Source organism: Salmo salar, chromosome 01 (assembly GCF_965601325.2).
Source record: "Salmo salar chromosome 01, fSalSal1, whole genome shotgun sequence".
NCBI lineage: Eukaryota > Metazoa > Chordata > Actinopteri > Salmoniformes > Salmonidae > Salmo > Salmo salar.
This window is the reverse complement of record NC_138291.1, coordinates 173,617,978-173,636,135: the sequence shown is the minus strand read 5'-3', so window position 1 is coordinate 173,636,135 and position 18,158 is coordinate 173,617,978. Positions and strand designations below refer to the sequence as shown.

Here is an 18,158-nt window from a genome sequence, read left to right as displayed (position 1 = left end):
TACACTAAAGCTAGAGTTTATTTAACTAAACTTACTTTGAAAAAGTAGTTCACTACCTCCAAACTACTATGTGAAAAATTATCATATTTAAACCTGATATGTTATCGACTACAAATTTCAAGAACAGATCACTCTGGAATCAGATGTTAACAGAATGTGCAATTTAGCTTAAACGCAAAAACTATTTTCAAGGGAAGATTAGGCAGGTCTGATGACGCAAAAATAAAGGAAATTCTTGCCTATTTCATCCATTATTTTATTTTAGCTAAAAAAGTAGAGTGTAGTTCCTGTAGTTAGCTACACCGCTTCATGGCTACAAAGTAATGAACTACTGAAAAAACTACCAACATTTGAATTGAGTTCAACTAACACCAAGCTACTGTAAAATGTAGTTAAATTACTAGCTGAAGTACATGCAGTTTGCTACTCCCCAACACTGTCTGTAGTTGACTATTATAGCTGTTGTAATTAGCATACCAGCCATGCTGTTAGTGTATGTGTGTAGGTCAGTGTGCTGCAGTGTTTATCCTTCAGATCAGTACATCTTCCATGACTCAACATGTAGTTCATTATAAGGGAACTATTATCAAACTATGAACAGCTATTTAACAACAGTTAAAGGGCAATTTATTGTGTATTCAGACAAAACCAAAAATCTGTCAGCTGTATATGAACAGGATTGGAAAATGATGTCTTCATTTTGTTGTCTTTCAGTAGAATATATTAGTCTTTGTGGTAAGAACGTATATATGCAACTATAGGAGGTGTGATCTGTAGCAGTGGCGGGGACTTCCTGAGCCTTTGCAACTGAACATGTGACTTTGAGGTCAAGCCATTTCCTCCTGCAGCAACCCTTTGCTGAGTGTCCCCTTCAATTGCAAGTACAAATTGTATGACACTCACATTTGAGTGACAAATGCATCTGAGACAAGCTTGAAGATTTTTATCCACAATTCTGAGTATGGTAAGAGAACAGCATGTATTCACTGTTTCAGTCATTTCCTGCTTATTTTGTATAGCTTTTTTTCCATCTTTAGTGTATCTTCATTAAAAGATTAAACATGATGTATGATGGTCTAACAAAAAGGTCACCGTTTTACTGAAGCACACTCTGCAGTCAGTATAAGTACAGGTCTACAGATTGTCTTGAGATGGGTGATTTATGATTTATGGAGAGGTGCTTAACCAACATGTGACAGGGTGCAATCAAAAATTAGAGCATTTGGAAGGAAAAGGCACGACGCTCACTCAAAACGTGATGTTTTATTTTGTAACTCAAGTTTAAAACATAAAACGAGTGTTTAAAACATGAATCAGAAAACAAAACATCAGGTTTTTAATTGTGAAGCGAGAGTCGTGCCTATTCCTTCCAAGTAATTTCATATCAAGTTGTATTTGTATTATGCTACGTAAACAATTGATGTTGACTAACAGTGAAATGCTTACGGCCCTTCCCAACAATGCAGAGAGAAATAATAATAAACACACGATGAGTAACGATAACTTGGCTATATACACGGTACCAGTACCGAGTTGATGTGCTGGTGTATGAGGTAATTGAGGTAGATGTATAGGTAGGGATAAAGTGACTAGGCAACGGCATAGATAATAGTAGCAGCAGTAGATAACAGTAGCACCAGATAAACAGTAAAAGCAGTGATGAATCAAAAGAGTTAGTGAAAAAGGGTCAATAAAGATAGTGTGGGTAGTCTGGGTGACACAGTTTCATGCCATTTTCAACCAGCCTCATAGATGAAGCTGTTGGAATTCATGGCTCACAGTTCATGGTCAAAAGGTATTCAGGAAGAACAAGTGTAAAAAAAAGAAAAAAACTGTTAAACTTGTTTGCCATCAAACTTGTTTGCCGTCTGATGGTCAAAGAACAGTCTGTGCAGTACTTGTTTCATACACATGGAACCAGTCCTGTGAGGCTGAGCTCACTTTCGACATTTCCAGTAAAAAAAAAAGACTGCTTACTTCTTCATTTTAGTGTTGGATGTCTGTTTTGACTGGATTACCTACTTCTTCATATTTTTGGGAGAATTGTTTTCTTTGGTTATAATATCTAATTAAAAGGTAACAGTCTCTAAAGACTGCAGATTTTTTTTTTTAGTGATTTCTGTTTTTGAGTGGTTCCTTGGATCAGAGGCTATTTGAGAAGGCTCACACACAGGTCGATATCACTGTTCCATTTCCAGAGATATTTTTTCAACAGGTTTTGGAGCAGATTTGGGTCATAGCAGATTGTTGCTCAATACATAGAAGCAAACCTTTGATTTGACTTTAAAGCAAGTATACCCTTACGGAAAAACCACATGAATTTCACTTGAACACATGTGAAGTGTTCCAAAAAACATGTTTTCATGTGATTTTATGTGAAGGTAATGTGATAACAACATTTAAAGCAACATGTGAAATCATATGAAGTGTTCCAAAAACACGTTTTCACATGACTTCAAGTGTGAAATTTCATGTGAAAGCATGTGATTTTGCACTTGTGTTAAGTCATGTGGTTTTTCTGTAAGTGTAGTTTACGATCTGTCTGTATTAACTAATTTGGCTTATTTCCACAGTTATAGACAGTGTTGTACAACCTTTGGCCTCAAGTTGAAACTGTCAAGTTGAATCTGTTTTGCGCCAAATACTTGTCTGTATATTGTCACGTGGGTCACATGATGTTAAAACAAGCAAATGGGGGCTGAAAGACTTATCAGAAGGGAAGGTTAAAGGTCAACTGAGACAACACAGTGACTTTGGATACACCATACATGTTCCAGGAATGGGTAGACCCTGACATTATTGAGACCGGGTGAGATATTAGAACTACACATATTTACATTCAGATTCTGATCCGCTCAAGCATGTGCCAGTAACTTTGCCCTCGACAAGGAAGAAAAACGAATGATTTGCGTGAGCTAAGGTAGATCATCGAACAATCTGAGAGATAAGATTGCCGTTTCGGGCTCCTTGTTATTCTGCGTGAATCCAGTACTTTGTAAATCATTACAGTATACTATATCTCGATGAATGAGGGTAAATACCACCACTAAACACGATTGGATATGCAAACCGTAAGTATACCTGAGCATTGGCACCAATCTTTGTTTGGAAATGGGGAAGAAGGCTGACTTAACAACATACTGATTGGTAGTTGCTGCTGGATTTTTTTGTTGAATGCTTGCACAATCAAGTTCTCATATTACTCAGAAATGGGGAAGTGTGCCTCATACAAAAACATGCCATGACAGCATTCCAGATTGAGAAAATACAAAATGGTGTTTAACAGTTTTTGTAGTAAGAAGAAGTTGTTCGGTCCTCTTGGCTGTGATCTGATGTGTGGACTTTTAACAGGGTGATGTTCTGGATTAGGCCAGCACCATGGAGACACTCGGTAGCAAGAGAGAGATGGCACTTCCACCCCGCTCTTCCCAGGCAATAGGAACTCCAACCCTGAGCACTTCACAGGCAATAGGAACTCCGACCCTGAGCTCTTCCCAGGGAATAGGAACTCCGACCCTGAGCTCTACCCAGGCAATAGGAACTCCGACCCTGAGCTCTTCCCAGGCAATAGGAACTCCGACCCTGAGCTCTTCCCAGGCAATAGGACCTCTGACCCTGAGCTCTTCCCAGGCAATAGGAACTCCGACCCTGAGCTCTTCCCAGGCAATAGGAACTCCGACCCTGAGCTCTTCCCAGGCAATAGGAACTCCGACCCTGAGCTCTTCCCAGGCAATAGGACCTCTGACCCTGAGCTCTTCCCAGGCAATAGGACCTCTGACCCTGAGCTCTTCCCAGGCAATAGGACCTCTGACCCTGAGCTCTTCCCAGGCAATAGGAACTCCGACCCTGAGCTCTTCCCAGGCAATAGGACCTCTGACCCTGAGCTCTTCCCAGGCAATAGGAACTCCGACCCTGAGCTCTTCCCAGGCAATAGGAGCTCAAACCGTGAGCTCTTCCCAGGCAATAGGAGCTCCGCCCCTGAGGAATTTCACCATTCCCAGGAGGAAGAGGGGAGATGGAAAAGGTATGAGAAACATATAATCACTTTCAGAACCCATGTCAATATAATCTGAATAATATAATCTGATAGCTCAATGTCAGTGCCACTCCCTACAATGCTTTTAGCACCTGAAAAAGTGTGATATAAATTCAATTTATTATCAACAATAACAATAATGCTAAAACTATTGATTTGTGAATGAAAGTTCAGAGTGTTTTGCCATTTATTTTTGTTGGATGGTTGAATTACATTGTATCCTGTCCGTATGCATCTCTTTTTGACCAGCTCTTTTGGATGTCTGCCTCAAAGAGAGCAGGGACTATAGTCTGATACAGACAACTCTGAATGAGTCCCGATTGGACATGGGCAAGGAGATATCCCTCAGCTGGCAGTGGGATGATGTCACGCTAATACACAACGAGGAGCTTCTGCGAGAGTTCTCTGAAAAAAGGTGACAATCAACATGTTGTTCAATGGCGTTAGTGCATATCTTCACAAGAACTGCATGCATGTGCTATATGCATATACAACTCTGTACTGAAACATGATATGAACATGTACATCAGTGGAAGCTGCTGAGGAGAGGAAGGCTCATAATAATGGCTAGAATCGAATCAATGGAATGGTATCAAACATATGGTTTCCAACATCTGACTATCTAATATCCTGTTATATTGCTTTGTTATCATCCTCTAAAGAGGGTGTTGTTATCCCCTATCAAGTAAAGAGGGTGTTGTTATCCCCTATCAAGTAAAGAGGGTGTTGTTATCCCCTATCAAGTAAAGAGGGTGTTGTTATCCCCTATCAAGTGTTCTCTTTGAAGTTGAGTATGCCTGTGTGTGGAAATTGCACATTCATAATTTCTATGTTTTACCAATTATCTTTTTATGCCTACTTTGCAGCATCTCTAAATTGCCTAATGACGGAATCACTAATATAAGTAGAGTTGGTGTTATATTTAATTTCAGAACAGTGTGTGATACATCTAACCCTGTCGACCAGTCATTTGCTTTCATGTTCCTATTTCTCAGATCTGAAATGCGTTTAAAGGATAGACACGTCAGAGAAATGGAGGAGAGGTTCTGTTTTTTAGTCACCTCTGACCAAAAAGCTAAGCAAATGTATCAACACGGACTGAAGGTTGAGAACTCGGATCAACACTCTCTGGGAAACCCTTCATATGGAGTCTATTTGCACAGGCACGCTGATGTGGCCCTGAAAAATATCAGCGGAAACACCCCTGCTGGAAAAATCCTCATCATTTTCAAGGTTAGATGGTAATAGTCGTCAATATGATAATTGTTATTATGTCTATTCATTAATCAAGTAAAACATACGTTTTTGCTTTTTTTTCCCATAGGTTCTCTTTGGCAAGGTGAAAAAAGTACCTCCATGTTATGGAAGGAACAGCACACATGATCCAACGGTGAATTACGATTGTCACGTGTCCAAAGACCCCGCTGTACCGAGGGACAGCTTGTCTCTGCAAGTTTTGAGCTCGTCGGTAAGTTTGCACATTTCGTGGCCTGGCTGGTCTAGTGGTAAATGCCGCAGCCTCCAGCACACATATCTACGGTGTCTGCATTAGTTCAAATCCCACTTGCTGCCCTTTGACACAACCTCTGTCTATCTTTCCCCACTGTCATTCTCTATCTTTCATATAATATACACTATACATTCAGAAGTATGTGGACATCCCTTCAAATTAGAGGATTTGGCTATTTCAGCGACACCCGTTGCTGACAGTTGTATAAATTCGCATACACAGCCAAGCAATCTCCATAGACAAACATTGGCAGTAGAACGACCTCAGCCGTGAAGTGGTAGGCCGCACAAGCTCACAGAACGGGACCGCTAAGTGCTGAAGTGTGAAGCGTGTAAAAATCGTCTGTCCTCGATTGCAACCCTGAAAACCGAGTTCCAAACTGCTTCTGGAAGCAACGTCAGCACAAGAACTGTTCGTCGGGCGCTTCCTGAAATGGGTTTCCATGGCCGAGCAGCCGCACACAAGCCTAAGATCACCATGCGCAATGCCAAGCATCGGCCAGAGTGGGGTAAAGCTTGCCGCCATTGGACTCTGGAGCAGTGGAAACGCGTTCTTTGGAGTGATGAATCACGCTTCTCCATCTGGCAGTCCGACGGACGAATATGGGTTTGGCGGATGCCAGGAGAACGCTACCTGCCCGAATGCATAGTGCCAACTGTAAAGTTTGGTGGAGGAGGAATAATGGTCTGGGGCTGTTTTTCATGGTTCAGGCTAGGCCCCTTAGTTCCAGTGCAGGGAAATCTTAACGCTACAGCATACAATGACATTCTAGATGATTCTGAGCTTTTGGGGAAGGCCCTTTCCTGTTTCAGCATGACAATGGCCCCATGCAGAAAGCGAGGTCCATACAGAAATGGTTTGTCGAGATGGATGTGGAAGAACTTGACTGGCCTGCACAGAGCCCTGACCTCAACCCCATCGAACACCTTTGGGAGGAATTGGAACGTCGACTGCGAGCCAGGCCTAATCACCCAACATCAGTGCCTGACCTCACTAATGCTCTTGTGGCTGAATGGAAACAAGTCCCCACAGCAATGTTCCAACATCTAGTGGAAAGCCTTCCCAGAAGAGTGGAGGATGTTATAGTGCAAAGGGAGGACCAACTCCATATTAATGCCCATGATTTTGGAATGAGATGTTCGATGAGCAGGTGTCCACACACTTTTGGTCATGTAGTGTAAATACACACATATATACAGTGAGGGGAAAAAAGTATTTGATCCCCTGCTGATTTTGTACGTTTGCCCACTGACAAAGAAATGATCAGTCTATAATTTTAATGGTAGGTTTATTTGAACAGTGAGAGACAGAATAACAACAAAAAAATCCAGAAAAACACATGTCAAAAATTTTATAAAATAATTTGCATTTTAATGAGGGAAATAAGTATTTGACCCCTCTGCAAAACATGACTTAGTACTTGGTGGCAAAACCCTTGTTGGTAATCACAGAGGTCAGACGTTTCTTGTAGTTGGCTACCAGGTTTGCACACATCTCAGGAGGGATTTTGTCCCACTTCTCTTTGCAGATCTTCTCCAAGTCATTAAGGTTTCGAGGCTGACGTTTGGCAACTCGAACCTTTAGCTCCCTCCACAGATTTTCTATGGGATGAAGGTCTGGAGACTGGCTAGGCCACTCCAGGACCTTAATGTGCTTCTTCTTGAGCCACTCCTTTGTTGCCTTGGCCGTGTGTTTTGGGTCATTGTCATGCTGGAATACCCATCCACGATCCATTTTCAATGCCCTGGCTGAGGGAAGGAGGATCTCACCCAAGATTTGACGGTACATGGCCCCATCCATCGTCCCTTTGATGCGGTGAAGTTGTCCTGTCCCCTTAGCAGAAAAACACCCCCAAAGCATAATGTTTCCACCTCCATGTTTGACGGTGGGGATGGTGTTCTTGCTTATTTGAGATGTTCTTGCCATAATATGGACTTGGTCTTTTACCAAATAGGGCTATCTTCTGTATACCACCCATACCTTGTCACAACACAACTGATTGGCTCAAACGCATTAAGAAGGAAAGAAATTCCACAAATTAACTTTTAACAAGGCACACCTGTTCATTGAAATACATTCCAGGTGACTACCAGGAGAATGCCAAGAGTTTGCAAAACTGTCATCAAAGCAAAGGGTGGCTTCTTTGAAGGATCTCAAATCTAAAATATATTTAGATTTTTTTTAACACTTTTTTTGTTACTACATGATTCCATATGTATTATTTCATAGTTCTGATGTCTTCACTATTATTCTACAATGTAGGAAATAGTAAAAATAAAGAAAAACCATTGAAGGAGTAGGTGTTGCCAAACTTTTGACTGGTACTGTATGTATGTATGTATGTATGTATGTATGTATGTATGTATGTATGTATGTATGTATGTATGTATGTATGTATGTATGTAGGGGGGGGGGGGGGCAGTTCCTAATGTTTTGAAATCTGTCCTTATATATGAGTGTACAAAACATTAGGAACTTATATATATATATATATATATACATAAGGACAGATTTCAAAACATTAGGAACTGTATGTATATATATATATACTTCTCAAAAAAATAAAGGGAACAGTTAAACAACACAATGTAACTCCAAGTCAATCACACTTCTGTGAAATCAAACTGTCCACTTAGGAAGCAACACTGATTGACAATAAATTTCACATGCTGTTGTGCAAATGGAATAGACAACAGGTGGAAATTATAGGCAATAAGCAAGACACCCCCAATAAAGGAGTGGTTCTGCAGGTGGAGACCACAGACCACTTCTCAGTTCCTATGCTTCCTGGCTGATGTTTTGGTCACTTTTGAATGCTGGCGGTGCTTTCACTCTAGTGGTAGCATGAGACGGAGTCTACAACCCACACAAGTGGCTCAGGTAGTGCAGCTCATCCAGGATGGCACATCAATGCGAGCTGTGGCAAGAAGGTTTGCTGTGTCTGTCAGAGTAGTGTCCAGAGCATGGAGGCGCTACCAGGAGACAGGCCAGTACATCAGGAGACGTGGAGGAGGCCGTAGGAGGGCAACAACCCAGCAGCAGGACCGCTACCTCCGCCTTTGTGCAAGGAGGAGCAGGAGGAGCACTGCCAGAGCCCTGCAAAATGACCTCCAGCAGGCCACAAATGTGCATGTGTCTGCTCAAACGGTCAGAAACAGACTCCATGAAGGTGGTATGAGGGCCCGACGTCCACAGGTGGGGGTTGTGCTCACAGCCCAACACCGTGCAGGACGTTTGGCATTTGCCAGAGAACACCAAGATTGGCAAATTCGCCACTGGCGCCCTGTGCTCTTCACAGATGAAAGCAGGTTCACACTGAGCATGTGACAGACGTGACAGAGTCTGGAGACGCCGTGGAGAACGTTCTGCTGCCTGCAACATCCTCCAGCATGACCGGTTTGGCGGTGGGTCAGTCATGGTGTGGGGTGGCATTTCTTTGGGGGGCCGCACAGCCCTCCATGTGCTCGCCAGAGGTAGCCTGACTGCCATTAGGTACCGAGATGAGATCCTCAGACCCCTTGTGAGACCATATGCTGGTGCGGTTTGCCCTGGGTTCCTCCTAATGCAAGACAATGCTAGACCTCATGTGGCTGGAGTGTGTCAGCAGTTCCTGCAAGAGGAAGGCATTGATGCTATGGACTGGCCCGCCCGTTCCCCAGACCTGAATCCAATTGAGCACATCTGGGACATCATGTCTCGCTCCATCCACCAACGCCACGTTGCACCACAGACTGTCCAGGAGTTGGCGGATGCTTTAGTCCAGGTCTGGGAGGAGATCCCTCAGGAGACCATCCGCCACCTCATCAGGAGCATGCCCAGGCGTTGTAGGGAGGTCATACAGGCACGTGGAGGCCACACACACTACTGAGCCTCATTTTGACTTGTTTTAAGGACATTACATCAAAGTTGGATCAGCCTGTAGTGTGGTTTTCCACTTTAATTTTGAGTGTGACTCCAAATCCAGACCTCCATGGGTTGATAAATTGGATTTCCATTGATTATTTTTGTGTGATTTTGTTGTCAGCACATTCAACTATGTAAAGAAAAAAGTATTTAATAAGATTATTTCATTCATTCAGATCTAGGATGTGTTGTTTAAGTGTTCCCTTTATTTTTTTGAGCAGTGTATATGTGAGTGCGAGTACAAATCATTAGGAATATCTTCCTAATATTGAGTTGCACCCCCTGTCGAAAGCATTCAGCAGGGATGCTGGCCCATGTTGACTCCAATGCTTCCCACAGTTGTGTGAAGTTGGCTGGATGTCCTTTGGGTGGTGGACCATTCTTGATACACATGTCATGGAAAGAGCAGGTGTTCCTAATGTTTTGTACACTCTGTGTCTCTGTGTGTGTGTGTGTATGTGTGTGTGTGTATATATACAGTATATAAATATATTTGAAAGTTCACTCCTTTAGACAAAGCTGCTCTTAGTCATGACTTGATGTGTGACCATATGACTACGACTTGACACATTCTCTGTTTACAGGTGTTCCTGTTTGACTACAACGAAAACCAGGAGCTAAAACAGAGACCAAGGCAATGTTTGCCATATGCTATGATTTCATTGGTTCCTTCTGTAAATTCTTCTCCAACTAGCACTCCAGTTCCATCTGTAAAACTGGGGCCAAAGACAAAGGGTATGGAATTACAATAACCAGATTGTGTTTAAATGACTAGATTCATTCCAGCATATTCATCATCAGCTGATGATCCATGCTTTATATTTAATATACGCAAACTATAGGCTATGTAGTATTAATAATTATTTTGTTTCATCTTTCCCAGATTCAGCGGCATGTTTGGAAACCTGCACCGTGGCTCAAAGAGTGGGTAGAGGTCAGAATGCGACTGTGACATTAAAACATTTTGGGACAACTGAAAGTCCATTGCCTGGATACAGATCAAACTTCCAAAACATTACATCAATCCCAAACCAATTGTATCACAATGGAAGTGACCAACCCCCACCGCCTCCACTACACATTAGTCCCTGCGACCAGCCCCCACCACCCCCACCACCCTTTAGTCCCTGCGACCAGTCCCCACCACCTCCACCGCCCTTTAGTCCCTGCGACCAGTCCCCACCGCCCATTAGTCCCTGCAACCAACCTCCAACACCTTTTAGTTCCTGTGTCCAGCCCCCATCACCCTTTAGTTCCTGTGTCCAGCCCCCATCACCCTTTAGTTCCTGTGTCCAGCCCCCATCACCCTTTAGTTCCTGTGTCCAGCCCCCATCACCCTTTAGTTCCTGTGTCCAACCTCCAACACCTTTTAGTTCCTGTGTCCAGCCCCCATCACCCTTTAGTTCCTGTGTCCAGCCCCCATCACCCTTTAGTTCCTGTGTCCAGCCCCCATCACCCTTTAGTTCCTGTGTCCAGCCCCCATCACCCTTTAGTTCCTGTGTCCAGCCCCCATCACCCTTTAGTTCCTGTGTCCAGCCCCCATCACCCTTTAGTTCCTGTGTCCAGCCCCCATCACCCTTTAGTTCCTGTGTCCAGCCCCCATCACCCTTTAGTTCCTGTGTCCAACTTCTACCACCTTTTAGTTCCTGTGTCAAGCCCCCACCGCCTCCATTACTCTTTAGTTCCTGTGTCCAACGTCCACCACTTTTTAGTTCCTGTGTCCAACCCCCACCGTCTCCATCCCCCTTTAGTCCCTGCGACCAGCCCCCACCACCCTTTAGTTCCTGGGCCGCTCCTTTACCACCACCATTCACTGGTTCAATTACCTTCTTGGAAGACAATGGACTGGTTACTGACCCTATACATTTACAGATCCCAAGCCATGCTGGAACAGCTCAATTTGACCATAATAAACCCCACTTAGGTAACCAAGTTCAGTCTTGTCAACGAGTTTCGAACACCCTGTCCACGGACCAGGATAACTTATGGCGACAGTCTACATCTGCAACAGGTGCATTGGAACCAGTCTCTACTATAGTTTATTCTTCACGTGTGATTAAGGATCCCAGATTGTCGGCACGAGAAACTAACAACATGCAGAGATCGATTTCAATGGAGTCAGAGAGCGGTCAACAAACAGGTACCTCTGTCTGCATATTGACTGTGAAGCCAGAGCATAAGAATCTCCAAAATGTACCAAAACAGGAGAAAAATCTCATGGAAACTGGAAAAAAGAATGATCCATGCCAGCCTGATACACCAATAGATTGTCCTACTTTGGTGAATATTTCAGCTCCATCCTCTGTAATACCTACAACTGAGAATCATCCATCGTCTAGAATGCTTAAAATGAAGTTCCAGAAGTATTCTCCATATTTTCATCTGACCAAAGAGGAGAGGAAGGCAAAAATTGGTTCTCTACAACATCTGTCATTTGATGAGAAAAATACATTATTAGAGAGAACCAATTTTTATGCAACCTATTTTCAGAAGTCCAGGTGTCTACTCAATCAAAATGACAAGGTCACCACAGTCGACCCTGGGCTGCTATGTAAACCAGGAAGTATAAAAAGTTGCTTGTCCAGCACAGACTCAGTGGAGATGTGCAACAGTCCTCAAAAGACTCATGAGGACAGCAGTGCATACTTACCCCAGCAGGTGAGACAACATAATCTGCCCCAGTACACCACAAATGGTGATCAGAATTTAAAACCTATCCCAGAAATTTCAGCCCATAATCCATCAATTGTCTGTGGGGCTGTGGAGGAAAACGTGGCCCTCCAACTTGAGAGGAACACAGGCAATATGGAACCAGAGGACATGAACCTTTGCAGCCCAGAACCCACCACTACATGTCTCACAGAAACGAAAGAGGATGCGCACAAAGTTACTGTGGAACCACAAGATGAAATGGCAATGAAAAATGACTCACCGATTCCATTCCATCCCCAGACTGTCAAACAAACTGCAACCTCTGAAAGCTGGCAGGACACAGAGGCAAGCTCCAAACCAAATTCCGTAAGAGATGAAAAAAATCTAAACATTGTACCTGAAATCGCTGAGGGAAACAGACAGAGCAGAGAACTGAAGTGTGAACCAATCTTAGCAGAGAAAAAAAAAACAAATGCTGTAAGTTCAGTGGATGACACAATGGCGAACGAAAATCCCTCAGAACCAAGGTGTCCAGTCATTTATGAGAGCCAAACTGATATCATGGATGCTTGTGAAGAGGTTTGTGGTACGGAAACATCAGAGGAAGTTATGAGTGTCAAAGCCTTCTGTCCTGGAGTCATGTCAAGGCAAAATCATGAAAGGCTTTTGCAGGAAGACAGAGAATGTTATGGAATTGGCCAACATCAACTAAATGAATCCAATACATTTTCTACCTGTGATGACTTAGCTGATAATACTGAGGAATGTCAGGCTGATGATTCAAAAGCCAAAGATACAGTCTATAGTTTCTTGTATAACAGGCTGCAACTCAGTGAGCTCTTTCTTTCACCTAATCAGCATGGATCATACTCAATTTCTGGTAAACATTACCTTAAACCAAAATGCAAAGACAGTCCTATGGACACCAATAAATCACTCCTTCCGTCCTGCAACACAAACCAAGTAGACATCGGAGAGGGATGTAACCTTCGCATCACAATAGATGCTGATAGAGAATTGTCCGCTGTCACGGAATCACCCTCTCTGTCCAAGAGATTTTCAGTGTCAGAATGTCCTCAAGGAACTCAAGCCTCACCAACTGTACAGGAAAATGACAAGTTTAGCAACAACAACATTATCAGTGAAAACACACCCATTGACGGTGTTCTGAAAACATCCACCTACTACATCACCTTCAACAGAGCACATGCCCGCAATGCCAAATTAATCAAAATGATGGCAGAGAAATACAAAGGGAAGGAAAATGCATCAGTGAGGATAATGAGAAATCATCAACATTCAAGACTGAAGAAGAGATTGATCGTTGAAAAATCCACCACTGACATTCCATACTCAGAAATATCAAGATCAACCCATGAAGCCATTACAGGTCATATGCCATTTATGCAGAGGGAAAAAGACTGTTTGAATGTTTCCCACAAAAACAGGAACTTGAAACGAAAAACCCTTTTCCCCAATAAGGTCACAAGAAATGCCAGAGAGAACAAACGCAAATCATGTTTTAAATTTAAATCAAAGGTTGCAGCTCACAAAATTTCTGTGTCAGACGTGTTAAAGACCTCAACGCGAGTTCCCATAAAATTGAAAAAAAGCACTATCCTGAAGATGATAATAGATTTTAGGAGAAAAAAACGTTGGGGGACATTCAATCACAACAGAATGTACAGTCAAAGCAACGTGTGCAATGCTCCTGCAAAGTATATTACTTCCAGCCCAACGTCAGATGATACTAAACGTCAGAGAGGTAATCGTTTCGAGAAGAAACATTTGAAGACACCAAAGAGACAGTTAGAAACAAATATGTCTATGAGAGATGGAAATGAAAAGATCAACGAGGAAAAGCAGATAGCTGATGCTGTTGACACAACCTTAACTTCGTCGACCATAGAAATAGTCAATGAAGAGGCTTCAAAATCTACTTCTGGGAGCACCGCGAGCAACTTTGTGGAAGACATTCAACACATTGAGGAAGCAAAGGATCTATCTAAAAGCAGAACTTGCAATGAAGGCAAGCCACATGACACAGAAACATCTCAGGAAACCCAGAGCAATTGCACTTCCCCTCAGAACAGATTACCTCCACCGAAATGCACCAGTATTATGGCTATAAGTCAAGACAATGAGGGAATAACTGAGTTTAAAAAACACGAGGTGGATCTGCTGAAAGAAAAGGCATTACAAGCTCATACACACTCTATAAAAGAGGTGGAAGAGGCCAACAGTCATATGGCGCCTGCTAAAGAGATCATTTCAGCTTCTGAGAACATGGAGTTTCCCTTAGATGCTGCCATCAAGATTCTTTGCGGCAGTGAGTTAAATTCAAGCACACCCAAACCACAGGAAGAGATAGCTCGGGTGTTGAAGCACAAGTATGGTCAAATGGAGACAGAAAAAGCAGACACATCAGATAGAACACATTACTGCAACTCACTGGAACAAGAAGACACACCCTCCAAGGAAGTGAAACTAATCACTAGATTAAGAGATTACTTGACAAATTTTGAGTCCATAGTTAGGAAACCCGAGCCAAAGACATCAGATACACTCTGTGAAACTGCAACGAATTTGCCACAGATTTGTGAAACTATCCAGAATAATGTCAATGACCATAAGGAGAAACCAGTTCACCTGGTTGTCCTTGACAGGGTGGAGTTGCGCAATCTGAGACCTAATGCAATTCCTTTCCCAATAAAGATATGCACTCCGATTATCAACACAGACAATGACCTGATTCATAGTAAAGAACAGGAACACAAGGAGAAAACACGAGGGAACAAAACAAATTATTACAGCATTCCTTGCATTAGCCCTGATAGTACTTCCATGTTGGAAGTCCCTGAAAAGTCCACTCAAACTCCTATGGACAAGAAAACAACTGAAGCAGAAATCTCCACAAGTGTGCCTGACATTAACCATAGGATTACAATTGCAGAAAATGATGCCTCAAGAGAACAGCAAAGACAGCCAAATTGCACTATTGATGCAAACAACATGATCATGCTCAAAGCACTAGCAGAAATAGAACCAGAGAATTCTGAATTTTGTAAAACAAAAGAAAACACCAACCAGAAGCCAACAAGCCACATTGTAAGGTTGAACACTAAGACTTTTCATAGAAACTTCAGTGTGGCTGATATCTCAAATGCACTAAAGCATGGAGACAAAGTAGCTTCCTTGGCCGAACTTTGCACGTTGCGAACTGAATGCAAAGTCATGATGCAGTACTTCATCTTAAACTTTGAGGAAAAACAGAATGTTGAGGTCAATAGAACTATCGTCTCAAGAGATCAGATTTTAGAGCGATATCTGGACCGTCCTCCTGTACCAATGGAACTGAAGTACGAGGCGTTGAATTCTTTCCTGGAACTGCAGATAATGATGGAGGCCTGGCAATTTGTAGATAACAAGATGCGATTTTTGAGTGGACAATCTACATTTAGGAGTCTGCTGTGGTACGATCCCACTCTGTATGGGGAACTCTTTAAAGGGAAGGTGGGATTTCAGCAGCAGTCCTCTTTATATTCATCTTTCCAACAAAGCCTCATCAACGAAGGCCCAATTGCATTGCAGAGGTACCATTTAGCTGTCTCTACATTGAATGAACAGCTGAAAAGGGCCCCAGAAATGTCTTACTACATGTATCTCAAAAGCAAAAGAGAGAGGCTGGAGATTGAGGCTGCATTACGAAACCCCTCAGACATAGAGAGTTTCTTCCTCTCTGTACCACTGTCTTGCATGGTCAATTTTGGCGACAGTGTGGAAAGTTTACAGAGGGTCCAGAGGCTTGTGACGACTTTCACAGAGACTCCTGCAGACAAATTAGAAGACGGATTCGATGTTGGAAAGGCTGAGCACCTTGCCATGGTGTTCCGATTTCTTCAGGAGAAAATCTACTATTTGAAAGCTTGCAGCAACACGATGGTCAGCAAGACGTCTTGGTTTGGCATGGAACACATCCTGTATGACACTTCGAAGATGCTGGTGTGGAGGGACACGAAACAGGCTGGGTCAGATGAGCCGCAGGTGAAATACAAGAAAGCAAATCCACAAATTGTCTATGGGGTGACTGAATCTGGTGTCTCACTTTTGCATACAAGTGTGTCAAAGAGGACCCAGCTCATGGTTAAGACTGGGACCTCAGCACAGAGATTCAGAGGTCGGAGTCGGGGGAGGCCGCCTATGGAGAACACTCACTGTGCTGAGGTTTGTTGATATATTCCCATTTTTGGGGGGTAGAAATTACACATATATGATATCAAATAATTTTAATTGCCTTCAGTAACATGTTTCCCATGGTGAGATTTTTAAACTAGTAAAAATAAATCAATTAGACTGTGCTTTTATTGCTGTATGGTTTATTTTCCAGAAGAAATTTCCTCAACATGGGTCTTTGCCGATAATAGACCTCACAAAATCGTAAGTAAATTACAATTTTTGTTTGTGTCAATAAACCAAGGAAGGGGATCACTGTTATTTCCTTTGTGTATCAGAAGCAAAACATGAATTAACACAGTAGCAATTGATATGTAATGTATTCCTACCATATTAAAGATTGCTAAATAATGGTTTGGAGGAGGGAAAATATAACCATCTATCATCTAACTTGTTTTTCCTCTCCAACTCAAGCCCTAACAGGGATAACCCAGATGTATACCACTGGGCCAAAGCCCCAAGCAACCCTGCAGCCCATTTCCAGGCTTGGACACACCAAGAAAACCTTTTTAAGAGCCAGGTAGTAAACTGGGGTGAAAGGTCACATGATATGCAAGCCATGGAGAGGAATATCCCTGCATCTTCCTTATCCCGACCCGTGCCAACATACCCTGAAATCAGAGCCTGTCTGAGGACTAGTAAAAATGGGACAGCGTCAAACTCACAGATCCAGTTACCTGCCTCAATGGGAGGGGTGGGAAGTAAACCAGATGGGAGGCAACAGTGGGCCATGAGCTGGATTCCCCATAACCCCCAGAACATCACAGGAAGTGATCTGAGGCCAATGCATCCTCTGTGGATTGGTGTTGGGGACAATGGTCATCCCCCCATCGGGGAGCCTGTCCTCTTAGAGCAAACTAATCTGTCTTCCTGGTCTAGTCTGCCTTCTTCTCCTCCATCTGTACCAGCAGGAAATACAGCACAACAATCTCTGCACTCCCTCCCAGCTCTCGCTACCACTACAAATAATTTCCCTCCCATATGTGAGCCCCTTCCTATAAATTACCCATTTTTCCTCCTGAATGGTCAGACCTATTCCACTGCCAATCCTGAATTATCCACAGCAACTCTTGACAACAGAGGGAGATTGCCTCCCTATGTAGAGTAGTGCTGCTTCTTTATCAACTTTTATGGAACAGGTTTATAAAGCAAATAAGGACCTTTAGAAAATAAGGAAGTGCTGGTGTTTCCGTGTTTAAATACTGAACTGGATCAGGAAACAAATATCCGTCAAAAAATAAGGAACTCAACGGGGAGTTGGAAACAAAAGGATTTGAGTTAATTTATTTCATGTTGAATTCACTATTTTAAGTTAATTTAATTTGTTTCGTGTTTGTTGTACTTTTTTGTTGTTGTTGTAACTATTTCTTTTGTATATAATATCAAACACGTTGTCAATTGCTGATAAGCAATATCTGATTGAAAGTCTTATTTTCTGACCAAAATGAATTGTATAAAGTGTTGTTAACTTATTCCTCAAAGTGGATTATATTGTTATTTTGTAATATCGAATTGTAAATAATATTATTTAAGTGTTTTGTTGAATTTTAAAGACCGCTTTTGGTTATTAGCTTGTTTGCTTTACTCAGGATTTTTGTGTGCTTGTCATGTTTAGGCTACTGCTTGAGGCTTTGTTTTGTAATCAAGTGTCACATTGGCAAACTTAACCCTTAATAACTATTTCCCCAGCAGAATTATTTTTTGTGTGTAGGTTTACTGACAAATAAAATATATTTGTACAAATCCATTAAATGTGGCTGCCATTTGTGCATCACAGCAACACCAACCTTAAAATAAGTAATATTTGTTAAATATGTTGTTAAA

The 18,158-nt window shown here is 42.4% G+C and overlaps 1 protein-coding gene across 1 annotated transcript; it reads left to right on the top strand.

The window, feature by feature from the left end:
- The first annotated feature begins 3,062 nt into the window (after positions 1-3,062).
- Positions 3,063-16,325, top strand: LOC123726301 (uncharacterized). The gene is made up of 7 exons (XM_082974869.1): positions 3,063-3,071; positions 3,396-4,024; positions 4,286-4,451; positions 5,032-5,269; positions 5,361-5,504; positions 10,034-10,184; positions 10,333-16,325. The coding sequence occupies exons 1-3, from the start codon at positions 3,063-3,065 to the stop codon at positions 4,323-4,325; spliced, it is 678 nt and encodes a 225-aa protein (XP_082830995.1). The 3' UTR covers positions 4,326-4,451; positions 5,032-5,269; positions 5,361-5,504; positions 10,034-10,184; positions 10,333-16,325.
- The last annotated feature ends 1,833 nt before the right edge of the window (positions 16,326-18,158 follow it).

Bases quoted from the DNA above. Each gene is read 5' to 3' on its own strand.
- LOC123726301 (XM_082974869.1), top strand. The intron at 4,025-4,285 runs GTATGAGAAACA...CTTTTTGACCAG, and splicing joins GAAGAGGGGAGATGGAAAAG to CTCTTTTGGATGTCTGCCTC.